Source organism: Microcaecilia unicolor, chromosome 3, assembly GCF_901765095.1.
Source record: "Microcaecilia unicolor chromosome 3, aMicUni1.1, whole genome shotgun sequence".
In the NCBI taxonomy this organism is placed as follows: domain Eukaryota; kingdom Metazoa; phylum Chordata; class Amphibia; order Gymnophiona; family Siphonopidae; genus Microcaecilia; species Microcaecilia unicolor.
Genome location: NC_044033.1, coordinates 267,687,646 through 267,709,497, shown reverse-complemented (window position 1 = coordinate 267,709,497; position 21,852 = coordinate 267,687,646). Strand labels below are relative to the sequence as shown.

At 44.6% G+C, this 21,852-nt stretch overlaps 1 protein-coding gene across 1 annotated transcript; it reads right to left on the bottom strand.

The window, feature by feature from the left end:
• Window positions 1-19,979: 19,979 nt before the first annotated feature.
• Window positions 19,980-21,548, bottom strand: PRR18 (proline rich 18). The gene has a single exon (XM_030195440.1). The coding sequence runs from the start codon at window positions 21,433-21,435 to the stop codon at window positions 20,872-20,874; it is 564 nt and encodes a 187-aa protein (XP_030051300.1). The 5' UTR covers window positions 21,436-21,548; the 3' UTR covers window positions 19,980-20,871.
• Between the last annotated feature and the right edge of the window lie 304 nt (window positions 21,549-21,852).

Sequence of the window (21,852 nt, the reverse complement as noted above, 5' to 3'; positions counted from 1 at the left end):
AGACAATTGACTGGTTCAGATGGAACTCCAACACCACCTTCAGCAAGAACTTAGGGTGCGTACGGAGGGCTACTCTGTTATGATGAAATTTAGTATAAGGCTTGAAGCTCACTAACTCTGTGAGCTGAAGTGACTGCCACCAAGAAAAAGACCTTCCAAGTCAAGTACTTCAGATGGCAGGAATTCAGTGGCTCAAAAGAAGGTTTCATCAGCTGGGTGAGAACGACATTGAGATCCCATGACACTGTAGGAGGTTTGATGGGGGGCTTCGACAAAAGCAAACCTCTCATGAAGCGAACAACTAAAGGCTGTCCCGAGATTGGCTTACCTTCCACACGGTAATGGTATGCAGTAATCACACTAAGATGAACCCTTATGAAGTTGGTTTTAAGACCAGACTCGGACAAGTGCAGAAGGTATTCAAGCAGAGTCTGTGTAGGACTGGAGCGAGGATCTAGGGCCTTGCTGTCACACCAGGTGGCAAACCTCCGCCAGAGAAAAAAGTAACTCTTCTTAGTGGAATCTTTCCTGGAAGCAAGCAAGACACGGGAGACACCCTCGGATAGACCCAAAGAGGCAAAATCTACGCTCTCAACATCCAAGCCATGAGAGCCAGGGACTGGAGGTTGGGATGCAGAAGCGCCCCCTCGTTCTGAGTAATGAGGGTCGGAAAACAATCTCCACGGTGCTTTGGAGGACAATTCCAGAAGAAGAGGGAACCATATCTGACACGGCCAAAAGGGAGCGATCAGGATCATGGTGCCTCGATCTTGCTTGAGTTTCAGCAAAGTCTTCCCCACCAAAGGTATGGGAGGATAAGCATACAGGAGGCCTTCCCTCCAATCCAGGAGAAAGGCATCCGATGCTAGCCTGCGTGGGCCTGAAGTCTGGAACAGAACTGAGGGACCTTGTGATTGACTTGAGTGGCAAAGAGACCTACCAAGGGGGTGCCCCACGCTTGAAAGATCTTGCGTACTACTCTCAAATTGAGAGACCACTTGTGAGGTTGCATTATCCTGCTCAACCTGTCGGCCAGACTGTTGTTTACGCCTGCCAGATACGTGGCTTGAAGAAACATGCCGTTCCGGTGAGCCCAAAGCCACATTCTGACGGCCTCCTGACACAGGGGGCGAGATCCAGTGCCCCCCTGCTTGTTGATGTAAGACATGGCAACCTGATTGTCCGTCTGAATTTGGATAATTTGTTGGGACAGCCGATCCCTGAAAGCCTTTAGAGCGTTCCAGACCGCTCGCAACTCCAGGAGGTTGATCTGCAAACCTTTTTCCTGGAGGGACCAACTCCCTTGGGTGTGAAGCCCATCGACATGAGCTCCCCACCTCAGGAGAGACGCATCCGTCATCAGCACCTTTCGTGGCTGAGAAATTTGGAAAGGACGTCCAAGAGTCAAATTGGACCGAATTGTCCACCAATGCAGGGACTGGAGAAAACTCGTGGACAGCAGGACTACGTCCTCTAGGTCCCCAGCAGCTTGGTACCACTGAGAAGCTAGGGTCCATTGAGCTGATCTCATGTGAAGGCGGGCCATGGGAGTCACATGCACTGTGGAGGCCATGTGGCTGAGCAACCTCAACATCTGCCGAGCTGTGATCTGCTGAGACGCCCGTACCCAGGAAACGAGAGACAGAAGAGTGTCGGCCCTCGCTTCCGGAAGGTAGGCACAAGCTGTCTGAGAGTCCAGCAGAGCTCCTATGAATTCGAGCTTCTGGACTGGAAGAAGGTGGGACTTTGGATAATTTATCACAAACCCTAGTAGCTCCAGGAGTCGAATAGTCATCTGCATGGATTGTAGAGCTCCTGCCTCGGAGGTGTTCTTCACCAGCCAATCGTTGAGATAAGGGAACACGTGCACGTGCACGTGCCGCTACAACAGCCAGGCATTTTGTAAACACCCTGGGCGCAGAGGCGAGACCAAAGGGTAGCACACAATACTGAAAATGCCGTGTTCCCAGACAGAATTGAAGATACTGTCTGTGAGCTGGCAGTATCGGGATGTGAGTGTAAGCGCCCTTTAAGTCCAGAGAGCATAGCCAATCATTTTCCTGAATCATGGGAAGGAGGGTGCCCAGGGAAAGCATCCTGAACTTTTCTCGGACCAGATATTTGTTCAGGGCCCTTAGATCTAGGATGGGACGCATCCCCCCTGATTGAAACTCGCCGCCTGAGTCCTCTTCTTTAGCGAAAGGGTACAGGCCTGGGGATGATGACCGGCCCCCAGACACTGAAGGCACGAAACGTGCCTATCAGTGAGCGAGATCGTCCGGCTGCACTGGGTGCACTTTTTGAAGCCGCTGGCAGGCTTCGAGGACATGGGCGGAAAAATCACGCTGGCGAAATCAACATTTGCGATGGTGACAAAAAGAGGCACCAAAAGAAGGGAAAAACCCATACGGAGGCCAAAAAAGGCCGCTTTCGATGATGAAAGGAAACTTACGGAAAAAAACACTGAAAAAAGTGGAAAAAACACTTTTTATTTTTTTACAAGACAAAGAAACGCGACGGAAGACTTTCCGGACACTTCCGAATGGAAGAACGTGGCAAAAAAGGGGTCTCCTTGAGGCGCAGAATGTCCGTAAACAGCCGTCCTGAGCTGCGGAAAAAAGAAGACTGGCGAACACGCTCATGTTTGGGCTGGAAGACGGTCGCGCATGCGCACGCGAGGGCTAGCAAACATTGTTGCTAGTGAAGATCTCCGATCGGAGGGGCTTGCGTGGATGACACCCACTTGTGAGAACAAGCAGCCTGCTTGTCCTCGGAGAAAATACAGTTAAACAATGTAAAGTAAGGTAGTGATCGTATAGGTGTCATATAAAACAACAAAGATAATAAGAGATAATAAAAGATCAATAAGGTCCAAAAATTTTGCTGTGACAAAAACCAGTAACTTAAGTTGAGTCTGGAGGATAAGCCTTCTGGAATAAGGATATCTTCAGTACCGGGGTACAAAGTATATCGTAGTGATAGGGTGGACCGGACTGGTGGAGGGGTAGCATTGTATATTAACGAGAGCCTTGACTCAGATAGATTACAAATTCAGCAGGACACAAATCACACCTTTGAATCATTGTGGGTTGAAATTCCATGTATAAAAGGGAAAAAAACGGTGATAGGAGTGTACTACCGTCCGCCTCGCCAGGATGAGCAGGTAGACACAGAAATGATAAAAGAAATCAGAGACGCGAACAAAATGGGCAATGTGATAATAATGGGTGACTTCAATTATCCAAATATAGACTGGGTAAATGTAACATCGGGACACGCTACAGAGATACAATTCCTTGATGAAATCAAGGACAGCTTTATGGAGCAACTGGTGCAGGAGCCGACGAGAGAAGGAAAAATTCTAGACTTGGTCCTTAGTGGAGCGCATGATCTGGTGAGGGACGTTATGGTACTGGGGCCGCTTGATAACAGTGACCATAATATGATCAGTTTTGATATCGACCTTGAAGTAACTGTACACAGAAAGTCAAATACGTTAGCGTTTAACTTTAAAAAAGGAGACAATGATAACATGAGAAGAACGGTTAAAAAAAAAAAAACTTAGGGGGGCAACTGAGAGAGTAAAAACTGTACAACAGGCGTGGACGCTGTTCAAAAATACCATCCTGGAGGCCCAGGCCATACATATTCCGCGAATTAGAAAAGAAAGACGGAACTCCGAAAGACAGCCGGCCTGGTTGAAAAGTGAGGTGCAAGAAGCTATTAGGACTAAAAGAAACGCCTTCAGAAAATGGAACCGTCTGAAAATAACAAGCAGCAGCATAAGGAGTGTCAAAGCAAATGCAAGGCGCAGATAAAGAAGGCCAAGAGGGATTACGAAAAAAAAGATAGCATTAGAGGCAAAAAAACATAGTAAAATTTTTTTTCGGTATATTAAAAGCAGGAAGCCAGCAAAAGAATCGGTTGGGCCGCTGGATGACCGAGGGGTAAAAGGAGCGATCAAGGAAGACAAAGACGTAGCGGAGAGACTTAATGAATTCTTTGCTTCGGTCTTCACCGAGGAAGATTTGGGTGGGATACCTGTGTCGGAAATGGTATTTCAAGCGCACGAGTCGGAGAAACATACTGACTTCATGGTAAACCTGGAGGATATAATGGGGCAGTTCGGCAAACTGAAGAGTAGCAAATCTCCTGGACCGGATGGTATTCATCCTAGAGTACTGATAGAACTGAAAAATGAGCTTGCGGAGCTACTGCTAGTGATATGCAACTTATCCTTAAAATCGAGCGTGGTACCGGAAGATTGGAGGATGGCCAATGTAACGCCCATTTTTTAAAAAGGCTCCAGGGGAGATCTGGGAAATTATAGACTGGTGAGTCTGACGTCGGTGCCAGGGAAAATGGTAGAGGCTATTATTAAAAACAAAATTACAGAGCACATCCGAGGACATGGATTACTGAGACCGAGTTAGCACGGCTTTTGTGTGGGGAAATCTTGCCTGACCAATTTACTTCAATTCTTTGAAGGAGTAAACAAACATGTGGACAAAGGGGAGCCGGTTGATGATGAGGCATATTTTCAAAGCACTTTGGGAGGCTAAGTTCCATAGGTTTCTATGGAACTTTGGGAGGCTAAGTGCTTTGAAAATAAGCCTCATTGTGTATCTGGATTTTCAAAAGGCGTTTGACAAGGTACCTCATGAAAGGCTACAGAGGAAATTGGAGGGTCATGGGATAGGAGGAAATGTCCTATTGTGGATTAAAAACTGGTTGAAGGATAGGAAACAGAGAGTGGGGTTAAATGGGCAGTATTCACAATGGAGAAGGGTAGTTAGTGGGGTTCCTCAGGGGTCTGTGCTAGGACCGCTGCTTTTTAATATATTTATAAATGATTTAGAGATGGGAGTAACTAGTGAGGTAATTAAATTTGCTGATGACACAAAGTTATTCAAAGTCGTTAACTCGCGACAGGATTGTGAAAAATTACAAAAGGACCTTACAAGACTGGGAGACTGGGCGGTTAAATGGCAGATGACGTTTAATGTGAGCAAGTGCAAGGTGATGCATGTGGGAAAAAAGAACCCGAATTATAGCTACGTCATGCAAGGTTCCACGTTAGGAGTTACGGACCAAGAAAGGGATCTGGGTGTTGTCGTCGATAACACACTGAAACCTTCTGCTCAGTGTGCTGCTGCGGCTAGGAAAGCGAATAGAATGTTGGGTATTATTAGGAAAGGTATGGAAAACAGGTGTGAGGATGTTATAATGCCGTTGTATCGCTCCATGATGCGACCGCACCTTGAGTATTGTGTTCAATTCTGGTCGCCGCATCTCAAGAAAGATATAGTAGAATTGGAAAAGGTGCAGCGAAGGGCGACTAAAATGATAGCGGGGATGGGACGACTTCCCTATGAAGAAAGACTAAGGAGGCTAGGGCTATTCAGCTTGGAGAAGAGACGGCTGAGGGGAGACATGATAGAGTTATATAAAATAATGAGTGGAGTGGAACAGGTGGATGTGAAGCGTCTGTTCACACTTTCCAAAAATACTAGGACTAGGGGGCATGCGATTAAACTACAGTGTAGTAAATTTAAAACAAATCGGAGAAAATTTTTCTTCACCCAACGTGTAATTAAACTCTGGAATTCATTGCCGGAAAATGTGGTGAAGGCGGTTAGCTTAGCAGAGTTTAAAAAGGGGTTGGACGGTTTCCTAAAGGACAAGTCCATAAACCGCTACTAAACGGACTTGGAAAAATCCAAAATCCCAGGAATAACATGTATAGAATGTTTGTACGTTTGGGAAGCTTGCCAGGTGCCCTTGGCCTGGATTGGCCGCTGTCGTGGACAAAGTGCTGGGCTCGATGGACCCTTGGTCTTTTCCCAGTATGGCATTACTTATGTACTTATGTAATTTGCTGAAATTTAGATGGTTCTGAGTTGATTTTAAGAATTTGGGCAATGCATTCCATAGCTGTGTGCCAATGAAGGAGAAGCTGGACGCATAGGTAGATTTGTATTTTAGGCCAAATGTGTATGTGTGTTTGTGCATGGGATATATGTTTTTATCAATATTGCCTTAATATGTGTGTGTGTGTGTGTGGGCACATGTGTTTGTATCAATATTCTTTATATGTTTTATCACTGTGTGTACATGGGGCACATGACATATGTGTGTTTATTAATATTGTGACAAGGCTACTGCCAGGGCAGCTAGGATGAAGCAGTTAGACCCTGAAATACAAGTACCAGAAGCCATTGCAAGGAGGGAGGCAGAGAGTAGTCTGGACACAAGGGATGGATTCCCAGTTCCAGCAGAGGGAGCCAGTGGGATAGCCAGGCTGAGCCTATAATTTCATCACCCACTAGGGGAAGGCAGAGGGAAGAAGCTCAGTTGCCCCGGATACGCAATCACACACACACATATTAATAAATATTGTCTTTATATGTATGTGTGTGTGTTTTCTACATTGGGCGCATCTCTTTGTATCAATATTGCTTTAGTATATGTATGTGTGTGTGTGTCGATGTGGGCACATGTGTTTGTATCAATATTTCCTTTATGACTTTATGTGCATGTGTATGTGTGTATGGGGCACATGTACCTGTATCAATATTGCCTTTTTTGTGTATGCTTGTACATGTGGGCACATGTGTTTGTATAAATATTGCCTTTACATGTGTATTTGTGTGTGGGGACATATTGACACCTGTGTTCATATCAATTTTGTCTTTATGTGTGTATATGTGTGTGAACATATATATCAATATTGTATTTATATTCGTATTTGTTTATGTACATAAGGGCATGTGTTTGTATCAATATTGCCTTTTTATGTGTGTGCAAATGTGTGTGCATGTGGGTCACATGTGTTTATATTATTATTATTACCTTTATATGTGTATGTGTGTTTATATGTGTGTGTACATAGGGCACATGTGCTTGTATCAATATTGCCTTTTATGTGTGTGTGCATGTGTGTACATGGGACACATGTGTTTGTATTAATATTGTCTTCATATGTGTGTGTGTGTGTGTGTTTGTATGTACATGAGGCACATGTGCCTGTATCAACACTGACTTGTTATCTGTGTGTTTGTACATGGGCACATGTGTTTCTAATGATATTGACTTTATATGTGTATGTATGTTTACATGTGTGTGTACATGGGGCACATGTGTTTGCATCAATATTGCCTTTATGTGTGTGATTGTGTGCGTATGTACTTGTGGGCATATGTGTTTATATAAATATTGCCTTTATATGTACAGTGGGGGAAATAAGTATTTGATCCCTTGCTGATTTTGTAAGTTTGCCCACTGACAAAGACATGAGCAGCCCATAATTGAAGGGTAGGTTATTGGTAACAGTGAGAGATAGCACATCACAAATTAAATCCGGAAAATCACTTTGTGGAAAGTATATGAATTTATTTGCATTCTGCAGAGGGAAATAAGTATTTAATCCCTCTGGCAAACAAGACCTAATACTTGGTGGCAAAACCCTTGTTGGCAAGCACAGCGGTCAGACGTCTTCTGTAGTTGATGATGAGGTTTGCACACATGTCAGGAGGAATTTTGGTCCACTCCTCTTTGCAGATCATCTCTAAATCATTAAGAGTTCTGGGCTGTCGCTTGGCAACTCGCAGCTTCAGCTCCCTCCATAAGTTTTCAATGGGATTAAGGTCTGGTGACTGGCTAGGCCACTCTATGACCCTAATGTGCTTCTTCCTGAGCCACTCCTTTGTTGCCTTGGCTGTATGTTTTGGGTCATTGTCGTGCTGGAAGACCCAGCCACGACCCATTTTTAAGGCCCTGGCGGAGGGAAGGAGGTTGTCACTCAGAATTGTACGGTACATGGCCCCATCCATTCTCCCATTGATGCGGTGAAGTAGTCCTGTGCCCTTAGCAGAGAAACACCCCCAAAACATAACATTTCCACCTCCATGCTTGACAGTGGGGACGGTGTTCTTTGGGTCATAGGCAGCATTTCTCTTCCTCCAAACACGGCGAGTTGAGTTCATGCCAAAGAGCTCAATTTTTGTCTCATCTGACCACAGCACCTTCTCCCAATCACTCTCGGCATCATCCAGGTGTTCACTGGCAAACTTCAGACGGGCCGTCACATGTGCCTTCCGGAGCAGGGGGACCTTGCGGGCACTGCAGGATTGCAATCCGTTATGTCGTAATGTGTTACCAATGGTTTTCGTGGTGACAGTGGTCCCAGCTGCCTTGAGATCATTGACAAGTTCCCCCCTTGTAGTTGTAGGCTGATTTCTAACCTTCCTCGTGATCAAGGATACCCCACGAGGTGAGATTTTGCGTGGAGCCCCAGATCTTTGTCGATTGACAGTCATTTTGTACTTCTTCCATTTTCTTACTATGGCACCAACAGTTGTCTCCTTCTCGCCCAGCGTCTTACTGATGGTTTTGTAGCCCATTCCAGCCTTGTGCAGGTGTATGATCTTGTCCCTGACCTCCTTAGACAGCTCCTTGCTCTTGGCCATTTTGTAGAGGTTAGAGTCTGACTGATTCACTGAGTCTGTGGACAGGTGTCTTTCATACAGGTGACCATTGCCGACAGCTGTCTGTCATGCAGGTAACGAGTTGATTTGGAGCATCTACCTGGTCTGTAGGGGCAAGATCTCTTACTGGTTGGTGGGGGATCAAATACTTATTTCCCTCTGCAGAATGCAAATAAATTCATATACTTTCCACAATGTGATTTTCCGGATTTAATTTGTGATGTGCTATCTCTCACTGTTACCAATAACCTACCCTTCAATTATGGGCTGCTCATGTCTTTGTCAGTGGGCAAACTTACAAAATCAGCAAGGGATCAAATACTTATTTCCCCCACTGTATGTGTGTGTGTGTGCGCGTGTGTGTTTGTGTGATTCATTGTGTATTATACCTCTGTAATCACCAGTGAAATGCTATATTTATTCTAGTTACCGTGGTGATGTTAGGCAAACAGTGAAGCAAGCAAGTAAAGTTCTTAGCCTTTACCCAATACAGGTTTGCACTTCTGAAGTCCTTCAGTCTGCCTAATGTCCAGTTCTGAATGCCATAAATCACTCAGCCATGCTAGGATCTGTATGTAAAAACTTCTGCCATCAATTAACCATTGGCAAACTGAAGGCCTGAAAACATAAACATTTTTACAGCACTACAACACATTCTCATTCCTTATGAGGAGTAGTTCAATGCTAATTTTTAAATTTACTCAGCATTTAGCATGATGCACAGATTCCCAGTGAGCAGCAATAAAATGTGCTGTTTCCACATGTTTCCTTGGTAACAAACTAGCTCTTATTCTTTGGGCATGCAGAGTGGATGGATGACTAAAACGTTTAGTGATTTGGTCCCACACGCTTCAATAACCAAACAAGTTAGAAGGAAATTAGGATACTGCTAGTACAGAAATGCTGCTTCTGTTTCCATGAAACACAGAGTGAATTATAAAAAAAAAATAATTAAAAATGGAGGAGAGCTGAAATCCTAATGTACTTTATGAAAAAAGTTTTAACAGCATTAGAATAGTAGGTTTTGTCCATCAGGTGACAGAGTGTTCGTCCCCAGGCCCTGCCTCAGCGCCAGAATTTGAGACAAGTAATACCTAGTCTGCCAAGGGTTTTCCATTCCTGTTAACTTGATTAAATGATAGTAACCATGGCAAAGGGAATTATCTGTAGATAATTGCTCATGTTGACAGATGTCTTAAACGAAAGATAAATGATAATGACAGGCACAGTAACTATGTCACAATAATGTTTGCTACCAAAAGTGCTTATTGTTCTTAGAACAAAGTAAAGAGAGCATTAAAAATGTTTAAGCCCATAATTTTTGCATGATTTATGACAGAGTGGAGCACTGGGGTACCTTCTGAGTAGTAGCCAGGGTTTCTAGGTAGGTAGTGGCTGGCACTGTATATACCCCAATTGCTGGGACTCTGTTGGTAAGGGAAAAGACAAACTTTCAAAGCCATACCTCTGTGGATATTTCTCTTATCCCTATTTAAGGAAGTAAAACCAGTCTTCAAGTACATAGAGCAGAACCCCAGAAGCAGCCCAGGAGGAAAGACTCATCCCAGGAAGAAAATATGTTAACTGCTCAATATGGAGAATGAGACTAAATACTTTCTAATGCATTTCCCCACTCTAACCTATAGAAATTATCCCAGAAAATGTAGCTGTGTCATTCTTCAAAAACTCGATGTCCAGTAAGGAGGTTTACTGCTGAATTTCTTTAAAGTAAGTACAGGTGACATTATCCAAATAGGTTAATCCAAAGTTAAGAAAAAAAAACAAAACTTCAGATCCTTTGATTTCTTCTTTCTCCTCTAAGTAGATTTAGATCATCAGCATCTACATGACATATAGGCTTCCTGACTGGCCTGGCCCAGGCTACCTGCCTTTTCATTGCCACATACTTTCCTTTTCTTTTTGGTTTGCAGAATCTCACCTTCTCATGTCCTCCTCAGGGATCTGTGAAAGACAGACCCCACCCGAAATGCTCCAAACACCAATGAACCTCCTTTCCTTAACCCCCTAGGCATCAGAACCCTCTCTCTGGAAGGGGAAGAAGGAAAGACCTAGACCTATCCCTCACAAGGGGACCTATCCCTCACATATTCATAATGTAGACCTCCCCTACATAAAACAGTGTCATAAAAAGACCTGTTTTGCCTAGGCCATTTAGTTCAGGACATGCACAGTTCCCCAAGTATCTTACAAAAGGCTCTCTATACAGAGCCTCTTGTAAAATATGTATAAGGGTATGGTGCAGGATTACAAAACCATGGCTATTTTGGGTGAAAATCAGACTTCTGGTGCCTAGCTCATTGCTGGACTGCCTTTTTAAACCACATATTTTTTTCCCCCTCTGACTGAAAGATTGCTCAGTCTGCTACAACAACATGATTTTTTCCTAACATATTTCTCATGCATAGTTTTGTTATCACCAGTGCCTAGAGTTAACAGACACTACCCAACACAGTGAGACAACCCTAAGACAATTGTGGAAAATGAAGAGGTTATGATCACCTGGGATACCCCCATCCTGACTAATAAAAAGCTGGATGCAAGAAAACCAGATATAGTAAAGAGAAAAACACCAGAACAGAATTGGCTATAGGGGTGTCAATCCCAAGTGATTACTCGATGAATTGTGTGGAGAAAGAGAAGATCCTCAAGTACTAAGAAATGCAATCATAAATCAAGAAAATGTGGAACAGAGATACAGAAATATTTCCCATCATTTTGAGTGCCACAGGCTTGATCAAAATGAACTTCCAATTGCACCTGGATACACATGTTACATCTTATGAACTGCAGAAGGAAGCTCTCTTTGGCACAATGCAAGTACTACGGTGAGCGTTAGCAGTAAATTTGAAAGACAGAGATCACATGCCCTGACTTAGGAGTGAGGCCTGAACCATCTTTTCTGAACCAATATGGATTCTGCAGCCTGAAGGCTAAATACAACATGAACCAGCTGTTTTCTAAAGAAAACTACTTCTTGGAACATCTGTGTTACTGATTTATTTTATTTATTTTTATTGCATTTGTATCCCACCTTATCCCACCTCTTTGCAGGCTCAAAGTGGCTTACAATACATCATGAGTAGCGGAAAAGTGTTAGTATCATAAACATTTAGTATTGAATAATCTTGTTAGTATAATGATAAAAACAAAGTAGTAGTATACAAGCAGATTTTAAGAAACAGTTCAGAGATTAAATAGGCGAGTTGTGTAGTGTAGGACATGATGTTTACTTGCACTAGCCTTCCAGTTTATCTCCTGGGAAGGTGTGTAGAAGCATGCTTCACAGAGACAGGGTCTCCAGGAACATTTGTGAACCATGGAGGGGAGTTTGGTCCTACAACTAATAAGCTGTTCATGCTCATTTTCAAAGCTTATAGACTTACAAAGTTACGTGGACAGGCATTTTCGATATGATAGCTAAGTCCGATTTTGGACATTTTGCACAAAATGTCCAAAATCTGAATTGGAAAGAAGGTCATTTTTGAAAAACAAAAACGTCTATCCAGATAGGTAATAGGATAAAGCAAGCAGAGCCTTTTTGCTGTCCTATCTGGATAGTTAGTGAACTGAATATTACCACCAGTGGCAGCCCTACCATTAGACCATCTGAGGAAGGGCCTTAGGCAGCACTCTTCCTGAAGCAGCATCTCCCCCTTCCTTCTTCCATCCCCTTCTCCGAGTTTACCTTTTTTGTCCATTTTCCAAAAGGCGGCAGCACCGGCCTCTTCTCTTTACTGTGGCCCACTTCTCTAATGTAACTTCCTGTTTCCTCAAAGGCAGAGCCTCAGTACAGAAGATACTGGTGCCAGCAGCAGGGCAGCGCATGGGAATTGCTGCCACCGCCGCCATCTTTTGTAAAATAGGAAAAGGTAAAGGGGGTGGAGGAAAGAAGGGGGAGATGCCAGGCCGAGGGAGGGGGCAGTGGCATCTCAGCCCTGCCTCAGGTGGCATCTTACCTTGGGCCGCCCATGATTACCTCTACCCAGTCCTTGCTGTCCCTCTCAATCTTTATCCAATCTCTGAATTCCCACACTCCCACAATTTCATCCAATCAGGATCCCCTCTCTCCCATCAATTCCCAAGTTCATACTCTGCCACATACTCTCAATATCTCTAATGTCCACCAATATCCCCATCCATGAACTTGTGCCTCTTTTTCACCTCATCTTCCCCTTCCATGGCCCTGTGCTGGCAGTGTGTAGCTACCTCCCATCACTGGTACTACTGTTCTCTCTAGACTGCATTGCTATGCACCTTTTAAAAAAACTCACCATTCTCTCTAAGATGCATGGCACACCTTGTAAATGTGCCTATGGACAGACATGCTTTTTATATCATTATTTAGCAATACAGAACTGGAATTTTGTAATTATGAAAGTATTTTAAAAATGTTGTTTGATGTCATCTCATCCTCCCCTCCACGCCCCCCCACCCCCAAAAAAATTATTCCATACTGCCCCTCTCCAGATCAAAATTTCTGACTTCAGTAGTGGCACTGGAATGCCAGAGTTAGAAGTTATTTCAGATACACAGATGATTGTACTAACTCCTGCATGCTTCTGAGAGCAAGATCTTTATTGCTAGTTGAAAATACTTTTGCATATACATGACTGGGTCCTGGAGAAAGGACATTCATTATGGATACACTCAGATATTCGATCAAAGAATACAAAAAGGGTGTGAATAAGCAATAAGAATATTTAAAGCAGCTATAAAAAAAACACAGTAGCTTCCTTCAGGGTCATAATACAAAGGGTATCTACAGGCAATATTTGCTATCTCCTAGGCTGAAGAATCCCTGGTGAAACACATTGCCCTGTCATTACAACTTGGTCTCAGTTTTATCCAGAGCACCTTCCATCCATAAAGTCTGTTCTAAGATGTAACAGACCTCCTAGGCCTATTGCTAGCAGAAACACAACTAAAAGTAATTCTTCCTGGATTACTTCAGTTCCAAGGTGATGTGTTCCCAGCAGCAACAATCATAAAGTTCAGTACAAAGATGAAGGTGAAGGGGGGGGGGGGGGGGGGGCGGACTCAGAAGTAGTCTAAGAAAATATTTACAGAAAGGGTGGTGGATGCATGGAACAGACTTACAGAGGAGGTGTCGAAGGTGAGGACTGTATCTAAATTCCAGAAATCTGAAACAAACACAGAGAATCTCTGAGGCAGATGAATGGACTGTATAGCTTAGTAGTTAGTGTGGATGGGCAGAATGGATAGGCCATATGGGACCAGATTCAGAAAATGGCACTCAAATGCCCTTTACAGAATCACACTTAGTGAAGATTCCCATGCTTAACTTTAGTAGCGTTAACATATTTGCTCCCCCCCAAAAAGAGGACATAAGCCTTGCCCCCTTCCACACCCCACCTACCCCGTCACTCCCCACTAAGGGTGTCCTATTCTCCCCTCCTTTACCTTACTGTAGTGCCCTGGTGGTCTAGTGACCTCTTTGGGGCAGGAAAGATCCCCTTTTTCCCTGCCCTGCATGGCTGCAGACTGTCTTGCTGCCTCCTGTCCCAGCGCTGATTCAAAATGGCTGCCAGGAGTTCAAGCAGTGACCTTGCAAGACTTCTGAGGAAGTCTCGCAAGCTGGGACGGAAGGCAGCAAGACTGTCTGCAGCTGCGCTGTGCAGGAAAGAAGGGGCTGCTTCCTGCCCAAAGAGGTTAGTAGACCACCAGGGCACTACAGTAAGGCAGGGGATGGGAGGACACCCTTAGGCCCACCTGCCTGCGGCCCGCCCACCCGCCCGTTCATCCAAACAGGCAGGCTGGTAAAACCTGCTCGGTTGCCCAGCCGTGTCCTCAAGAAAAAGACATGTCCAGGTAAAACTAGACGTATGGTAACCCTAAACTTTAAGCACCATATTTATGCCTGCTGAAACCTGGTGTAAATGCTGGCACTCAAGTCAGGTGCGCTGAGGACATATTCTGTAATACTCATGTAACTTTTTGGAACACCCCTGACAGGCCCATGGCCACACCCCCTACTGAGTTATGTGCTAGAGTTAGGCGCCCTGCCTTATAGAATAGTCTTTAGTTTCCATCCTTTTTCTGTATTTCTGTTTAGAGCACTGAAGTTTCTTCTGTTTACAGGTATGAACAATGAATTCCAAAGAGCCACAATGTTCAGATTATAAAACCCTTAGCAACAACAGCAAAGCCTGAGTCATACTGTTTGAGGCTAAATAGAGCCGAGACACCCTTTTTGTTTTTGTTTACCTACACCATATGGTTAGTTATCTTGCCTGTGGCTCTGATTACAGTCTTCCCTTCATTTTCTGGTTCTGCAACTTCTTACTCTCTTCCAATGCATTATGACTGTTAAAACAGCACAAACAAGTGCTTAAACACAACAATTCATATCACCTTACAATTTTGAAATTTCAAATAAAGAACCCCATTGGGGGGGGGGGGGGGGAACAGCTGCAATCTTGTAATTAGCATTTTGTTCCACTTCTTACAGATTTCTTCTGCACCATAGACCGTAAGAGCTGTCAGTAGCCTAAAAATAATAATTTGTCTTAAATAATTTTTTTTAAATAGCAGACAGGTCAACACATCCTATTTCTTACAGTTACTATGCTGTATAAATATACTAGCTGACACCCAGTGAAGTTTAACAGAGGAGTGCATTCATTCCCCTTGTCGTTGCTAAGTCACCCTTCTCCAGCTTGACCCCATCACCTCTGTCTCAACTATCTGCACCCCATTCCCCACCACCAGGCCCTAGCCTCAACCCCAACCGAAATACAACCCCTCTCCCTGTCTCCACCTCCACCTCCTGAAGCAGGCTCACCGCCGAAACACAGGTCTGTGTCGAGTCTCTGAAATAAATGTTTTATCAGCATTGGAAATCCCCGAGTTGTTCCTGGGCAGCCTGGTCTACTTCCCATTACCCTTGTTTGTCCCCCTGCCTTCACCCATTCTCTCTCTCTCTCTCATATGTATCCCCTTCTGCCTTCACCCATTCTCTCTTGTCACCAAAAAACATAAACTGTTCTCTCTCTATGTACACTCATACCTTGAGAAAAACAAAATCTCTCAGATCAAATTAAAATTGCCCACCGATCACATCCCAAAAGGAGTAAAGCCAGACACACACCCAAGGACCCACCTTCACACAGTCTGGTGGAGCCAAGTCCAGTCACCCCAAAAATATGGAGAGCATGGAGGAAAGGGAGAACACCCCAAAACAAAAACTGATCTCCCTCTCTTATATGTACCCTCCCCACCTTAACCCTATCTTGTTCGTCTCACCTTCAATGGACACTTGCTTCCCTGCTGTGAGTGGCCTGCGGAAGCTCCGGGTGAAATCCTCCCATAGGATTCACTTCTCTGCCATGACTGGTTTCACCACGATGTTGAGCCGCACATCACGGAAGTTGAGGTTAAGTTTCACACCATGGGATCAGCCTCAACGTCCAGTGCCACATGGCTCAAGCTCCTAGTTAGACCAGTCACAGCAGAGGACTTGATCAGAGGACTTGACCCAGAGCTTCCGCAGGCCAAGAAAATGAGGTTTGCGGGCCACGGGTTGGACAAGCCTGCTTTAGCTAAGTTAGTGATTTGTTCAGCCTTCATCATTTAGCTGGGTTGAACAATCTGACCATTCTAACCTCCCAGCTTATAACTGTTGTTCTGCCTCAATGAAGAAGGGTAGATAGTAGGGTTCCCTAAAGGTCTGTGCTGGGACCACTGTTTAAAAAAACAAAAACATATTTATAAATGATATAGAGATGGGAATAACTACTGAGGTAATTACATTTTCTGATGACACAAAGTTATTCAAAGTTGTTAAATCGCAAGAGGATTGTGAAAAATTACAAGAGGACCTTATGAGACTGGGCATCCAAATGGCAGATGACATTTAACTACATGTGTACTAAGCTGTCATAGTGGCTGCCACTGCGGCAATACCGACATAGCCTATTCAAAGTGGATACACTGTGTCAGCATTAGTGCATGGCAGCTGCTAGCATGGTTTAGTAAACGGGGGGGGGGGGGGGGGGGGGGGGTGGTTAATGTGAGAAAGTGATGCATGTAGAAAAGAGGAAGCCAAACTATATCTCTTTGATGTAAGGTTCCACATTAGGGGTCACTGCCCAGGAAAAGGATCTAAGGGCTTCTTTTATCAAGCCGCGCTAGCGGTTCCCATTACGGTAATGCTGACAAAGCCCATTCATTTTGAATGCCGCACGAAAACTGCTAGCATGGCTTGATAAAAGAGACCCTAGGTGTCTTTGTTGATGATACACTGCCTGTGTTCCGCGTGCAGCTAAGAAAGCAAATAAAATGTTAGAAATTATTAGGAAAGGAATGGAAAACAAACATGAGATTATAATGCCTCTGTATTGCTCCATGGTGCAACTGCATCTCAAATACTGTGAGTAATTCTGGTCACAGCATCTCAAAAAAGATACAGCAGAATTAGAAAACATGCAATGCATGATGTAAGGATGCATGATGTTCTGCAAGCATTGGTGTGGTTTTCCTACTCAGTTGGGGGAGGGGGAGGAGCAAACAGTAAGGACCAATTCTGTATTAGCATATGCAACCAGTTTGGGGAAGGGGCCATGCACACCAAAAGCTATGTTAATGTCTAGAAGGAAATGTGTGTGTGTGGGGGGGGGGGGGGGGGGGAATTAAAACTGCAACAGAAAGACAGCTGACCACAGGAAATGCTTGGATGCTGTTATTTAATTTAATTTATTGGGATTTATTAACCGCCTTTATGAAGAGATTTACCCATTTCTGTCATAGGAGGTGTTAGAGAGCTTTGACAGGGTGTTCAAACTTTTGCACCTGTTGTATTCAGTGTTCAAACACAGAAGGTTAACAGTAACTATGCATTAAAATTTGCAAATAACATGTTTAATTTTGTACCATATAGAGGGGCATTTTCAAAAGGGACGTCCAAATTGCGTTTTGGACATCCTTGCAAAATGGCAAAATCTAGGGGCAGGGAAACCCGTATTTTTGAAACAAGATGGATGTCCATCTTTCGTTTCAAAAATACTGGCAGGGACGTCCAAATCCTTACATTTCGCCATCCCTGGATTTGGACGTCCCTAGATATGGTCGCTTCTGATTTTTTGTGATTTTCAAAACCAAAGACGTCCATGTCAAATGACCAAATGCAAGCCATTTGGTCATGGAAGGATCCAGCATTTGTAGTGCACTGGTCCCCCTGACATGCCAGGACACCACGAGGCACCCTAGGGGGCACTGCAGTCGACTTCATAAATTGCTCCCAGGTATAGCTCCCTTGTCTGCTGAGCCCAACCCCCCCCCCCCCAAAACCCACTACTGTACACCACTACCATAGCCCTTACGGGTGAAGGGGGGCACCTAGATGTGGGTACAGTGGATTTTGGAGTGCTTGCTGTTTCCTCCACAAACGTAACAGGTAGGGGGGGGGGGATGGATCCGCCTGTCTGAAGTGCACTGCATCCACTAAAACTGCTCCAGGGACCTGCATACTGCTGTCACGGACCTGAGTATGACATCTGAGGCTGGCACAACATATTTTTAAAGATGTTTTTTGAGGGTGGGAGGGGGTTAGTGACCACTGGGGGAGTAACAGGTCATCCCCGATTCTCTCCAGTGGTCATTTCGGGCACCTTTTTGTACCTTAGTCATAAGAAAAACAGGTCCAGGTGAAAATGTCCAAGTGCTCGTCAGGGATGTCCTTGGGTTTTTTTTATTATGGGTCAAGGACGTTCAAGTGTTAGGCACGTCCAAGTCCCGCCTTCGCTACACCTCCAACACACCCCCTTGAACTTTGGCTGTTTTTGCAACGGCGTGCAGTTGTGGAGTCCTAAATCAGGTTTCGATTATACCGATTTGGACGTCCCTGGGAGAAGGACATCCATCTTCCGATTTATGTCGAAAGATGGACGTCCTTCTCTTTCGAAAATGAGCCCAATAGCGATGGTATCAGCATTGTTCAGTTAGGGATATAGGGAAACACACAGAATTGTATATACATAAAAGAATTTGTCATGTCCAGTTTTGCAATTTTACAGGACTATCATGGAAGGAGTAGCATTGGGATGATGATGATTGATTGTTTAATCATCAGTTTTAGTACTTAGGGGCCTCAGAACTAACGGAATGGGAATTTGAAGATTCACCTATGGGCAGATGATCAACTCTGGTGCTATTCTGAATAGCGCCAGAACGCCCTAATGCTCAAAGCTAAAGAAATTCAAATATAGGCACGCTCATAGCTTTAAGCATTAGGGAGTTCAGCAGGAGGATTGTGCTTAGTGCATGCCCAGAAGAGTTCAGCATGCACCTGGTAAAACCCAAATGTGAAGCACACATTGGCATCTGTTTTCTGCAGCCTAAACATAAGCGGTTTTTTTTTTTCAGATTCTTATATTTAGATGCAAGTAATAGAAGCCAATGTGTGGTTTGGGGTTTTTAAAGCATAGCCACTTTAAATTTAGACGCAGGACAAGAATGCCAATGTATGCTTCACGTTCAGGTCTGCTGTTTCTCACAACCAGCGCTCAAGGGCTTACACAGGCTTCTTTCTGCTTCCAAAAGCAATCGAAACCAGTAGATTTTGCAGCAAGGATCATGAGAAAAGCATGAGAATCATGGAAAATCCTCTCTTCCAACAGCCTAACACTTGTTTGGACCTGGTATTATTTCTTGCAGCGGTAAGGCACCTTTGTTTTGGGCACTCTTTTCTGATCACTGGGGAGGAATACACTAGACCCCTCTGATCATTCTGTGCTGGTAAATGCGGGCGCTAGTACAGCGCTAACGGCTTCTAGCACCCACGTTTTCTTTTGCTTATTGGCACACCCTAGGGTGCACAGTACCCTTGATTCAGCCGAAAGAATCAGCAATAATTTAAAAACCCATTTCCGCACTAAAACATGGTTTTACCTTTGGAAAAGGCTTTCATTACTAACTTTTTTAAAGCTCCTTAAAGAATCCCATCAGGAAATTTCAACTTTTCAGCAATTTAGGATGCAATATTGAGCAAAATGTATTTTGTGTAAACTCCTGCTTAAAATCCAAGCTCCTGAAGTCTGCTGTATGTATTCTTACTGCTCTGCAAAGATACCTCTCGCAACTTGTAAGTCTAGGTACTGTCCACATGCCACAGCTCTGCAGAAAATAAATAGTTTATTAAAGAAATAAATAAAAAATTTTAATGTATTAAATACAGAAACTGACCTATATTATGTACTAGCACTCATATAAAAAGGAAAAAAAAATGTTAACCAAACAGCTATTTAATAAGTTGCATTTTTCTTCTGCTGAAGTTACCCATTGCTGTTTGGGACAATGGGTCCTTTAGTAATCATTTTCGACCACTGCTATTCTACAAAAATTCCAAAAATTGTTGCATAAAAGTAGAACAAATAAAAAACAAAACACCATTTTCTGGAAATTGCCAAATCATTTTGGGGTAAGGACAATTCAAGTCTTCAGGGGTTTTCCCCTAACTTCTTTTTTTAAATGCTGGAGTCTCCCTCTCATTCCAGGAATGTTAATCCTTAGCTTCGGTGGTTGTCTGTCTATAATTACAAAGGCAGTCACGGATTAGGCACATCCTGCTTGCATATAAACAAACCTAAGTGGTCAGTTTTCCGACACAAAATAAAGGCCATTGCATAAATGATTTCTATTACACCTTTCGGTAAGATACTTAGGTTTATTTTTAAAGGCATCTTCAAGATGAATTGCCCTAACAGAACTGCCAGCAACAATTATTGCATTTTCAATAGATCTCCCATTAAACCGATTATACAGAACAGACTGTTCCAGAGGCACCTTGCGTAAGACACATTGTTCCATTTTTGCATCATCTGTTCGACATCTTCCGTTTTCAACAGATTCAACCACCAGCACTTCAAAGGAAACAAAAACAAGATTCAGCTTACAAATGGCCATTTTTAAAAGTTTGGCTCTTTTGATACTGTTGCTCCCAGTCAGAGATTAATATAAAACCAGAAAACATTTTAAATCAGCAGATTTGCAAAATGTTTCGTTTCACCTTCAACCAGTCACTGGCAAAAAAAAACAAAAAAAAACCACACCCATATTCTTAAAGAAAGCAAAGTTCTTTTTTGGTTTCACGGTGGTGCATCTTCGTTTCCCAGGCAACAAGAGATAAAGCTCAAACACGCTGAATAGTTTGGGGGTAACAAGTGCGCCTTCTTTCGACCTCGTTACTGAGTTGTGATTTACAGTCTGTAGATTTCGAAAGGGGGAGGGGGGTAATCAAGATTTGCCCCCACCCCCACGATTTCGAATGGGGGGATAAGACATGTCAAGATTTGCCCCCACTCCACGGAGGGGGGGGGGCTGCGGGGGAGGGGTGAGAGCTCGTGGTTCTTCAGAGGCTGCCGAGGTGAGGCAGCACGCGCAGTCTGTCCGCAGCACCGGCTCTGGCCGCGCTCTCCACGCCGCGCAGCCACTCGCTGCATTTTTGCAGTACGCTGCGGTCGGGCGCCTCCTCCTCCTCGTACTCCTCACCATCGTAGCGGTGGTGCTCGTTGAGCAGCGACACTTTGAGCACAGAACCGAGGTCGGGGGCACCCGGGTGGGAGCCAGGCGAGAGCTGCTGCTTCTTCCACCGTCGCTTCTGGATGAGTAGTGCTGCCTCTGGGGTAAGAGTGAGCGAGAAGCGCAGCGCTGGCTCCGGGACGGGCGAGCGGGCGCGGGACTGGGATTGCGGGCAGCGCGGCGGCGGAGTGTGACACACTGGGTTTGCGGCTCTTCGGGACACGGACGCCGCCGCTTGCCGCTGCGGTGGGCCCGAGGTCCAGGAACTGGAGAGAGGTGTTGGCGGCTGCTGGTACGTCCTGCGACTCTCCCTAGGCTGTGGCACTAGCGGTAGGGATGTGGCTGTGCTCCGCACTGGGCGCGCAGGTTGCGCCTTCTCGTCCATTCGCCCCATGTTTGATGTGGCAGCGCTTGCCTCGCGCGGAGTCAGGCTACAGCTCGCGACCGATTATTAGATGCAGCTGTATCTCTGGGTTTTCTCACACACCCGTTGCACCACATGACTCCTGCCCCGCCCCTCTCAGAGGCAGGGTGGGTGGAGCTCTCCATCATCCCTTTGGGCAGCTGGAGAACAGCAAAAGCCTTGCCTTGCAAAGAGGGCGGGAGAGGTCCTCAAGGGGAAAAATTAGCCCGCCATAGACCTATGGCAATAAGTGTTTTGTGGAACAATATTTGTTTTATCAACAGGGGGGGGGGGGGGGCAGCCTTAAGAATTTTATTTTACTATTAGGTCTCGCTGCATAAAAATAGTTACTAAGTAGCACTGCCTGCTAAATAAATGTAACCAGTCACTTTTGCTTGAAAAGAAATA

What these genes read in the sequence shown, in the direction of transcription:
- PRR18 (XM_030195440.1), bottom strand. Translation starts at nt 21,435, where the DNA reads ATGGGGCGAATGGACGAGAAGGCGCAACCTGCGCGCCCAGTGCGGAGC.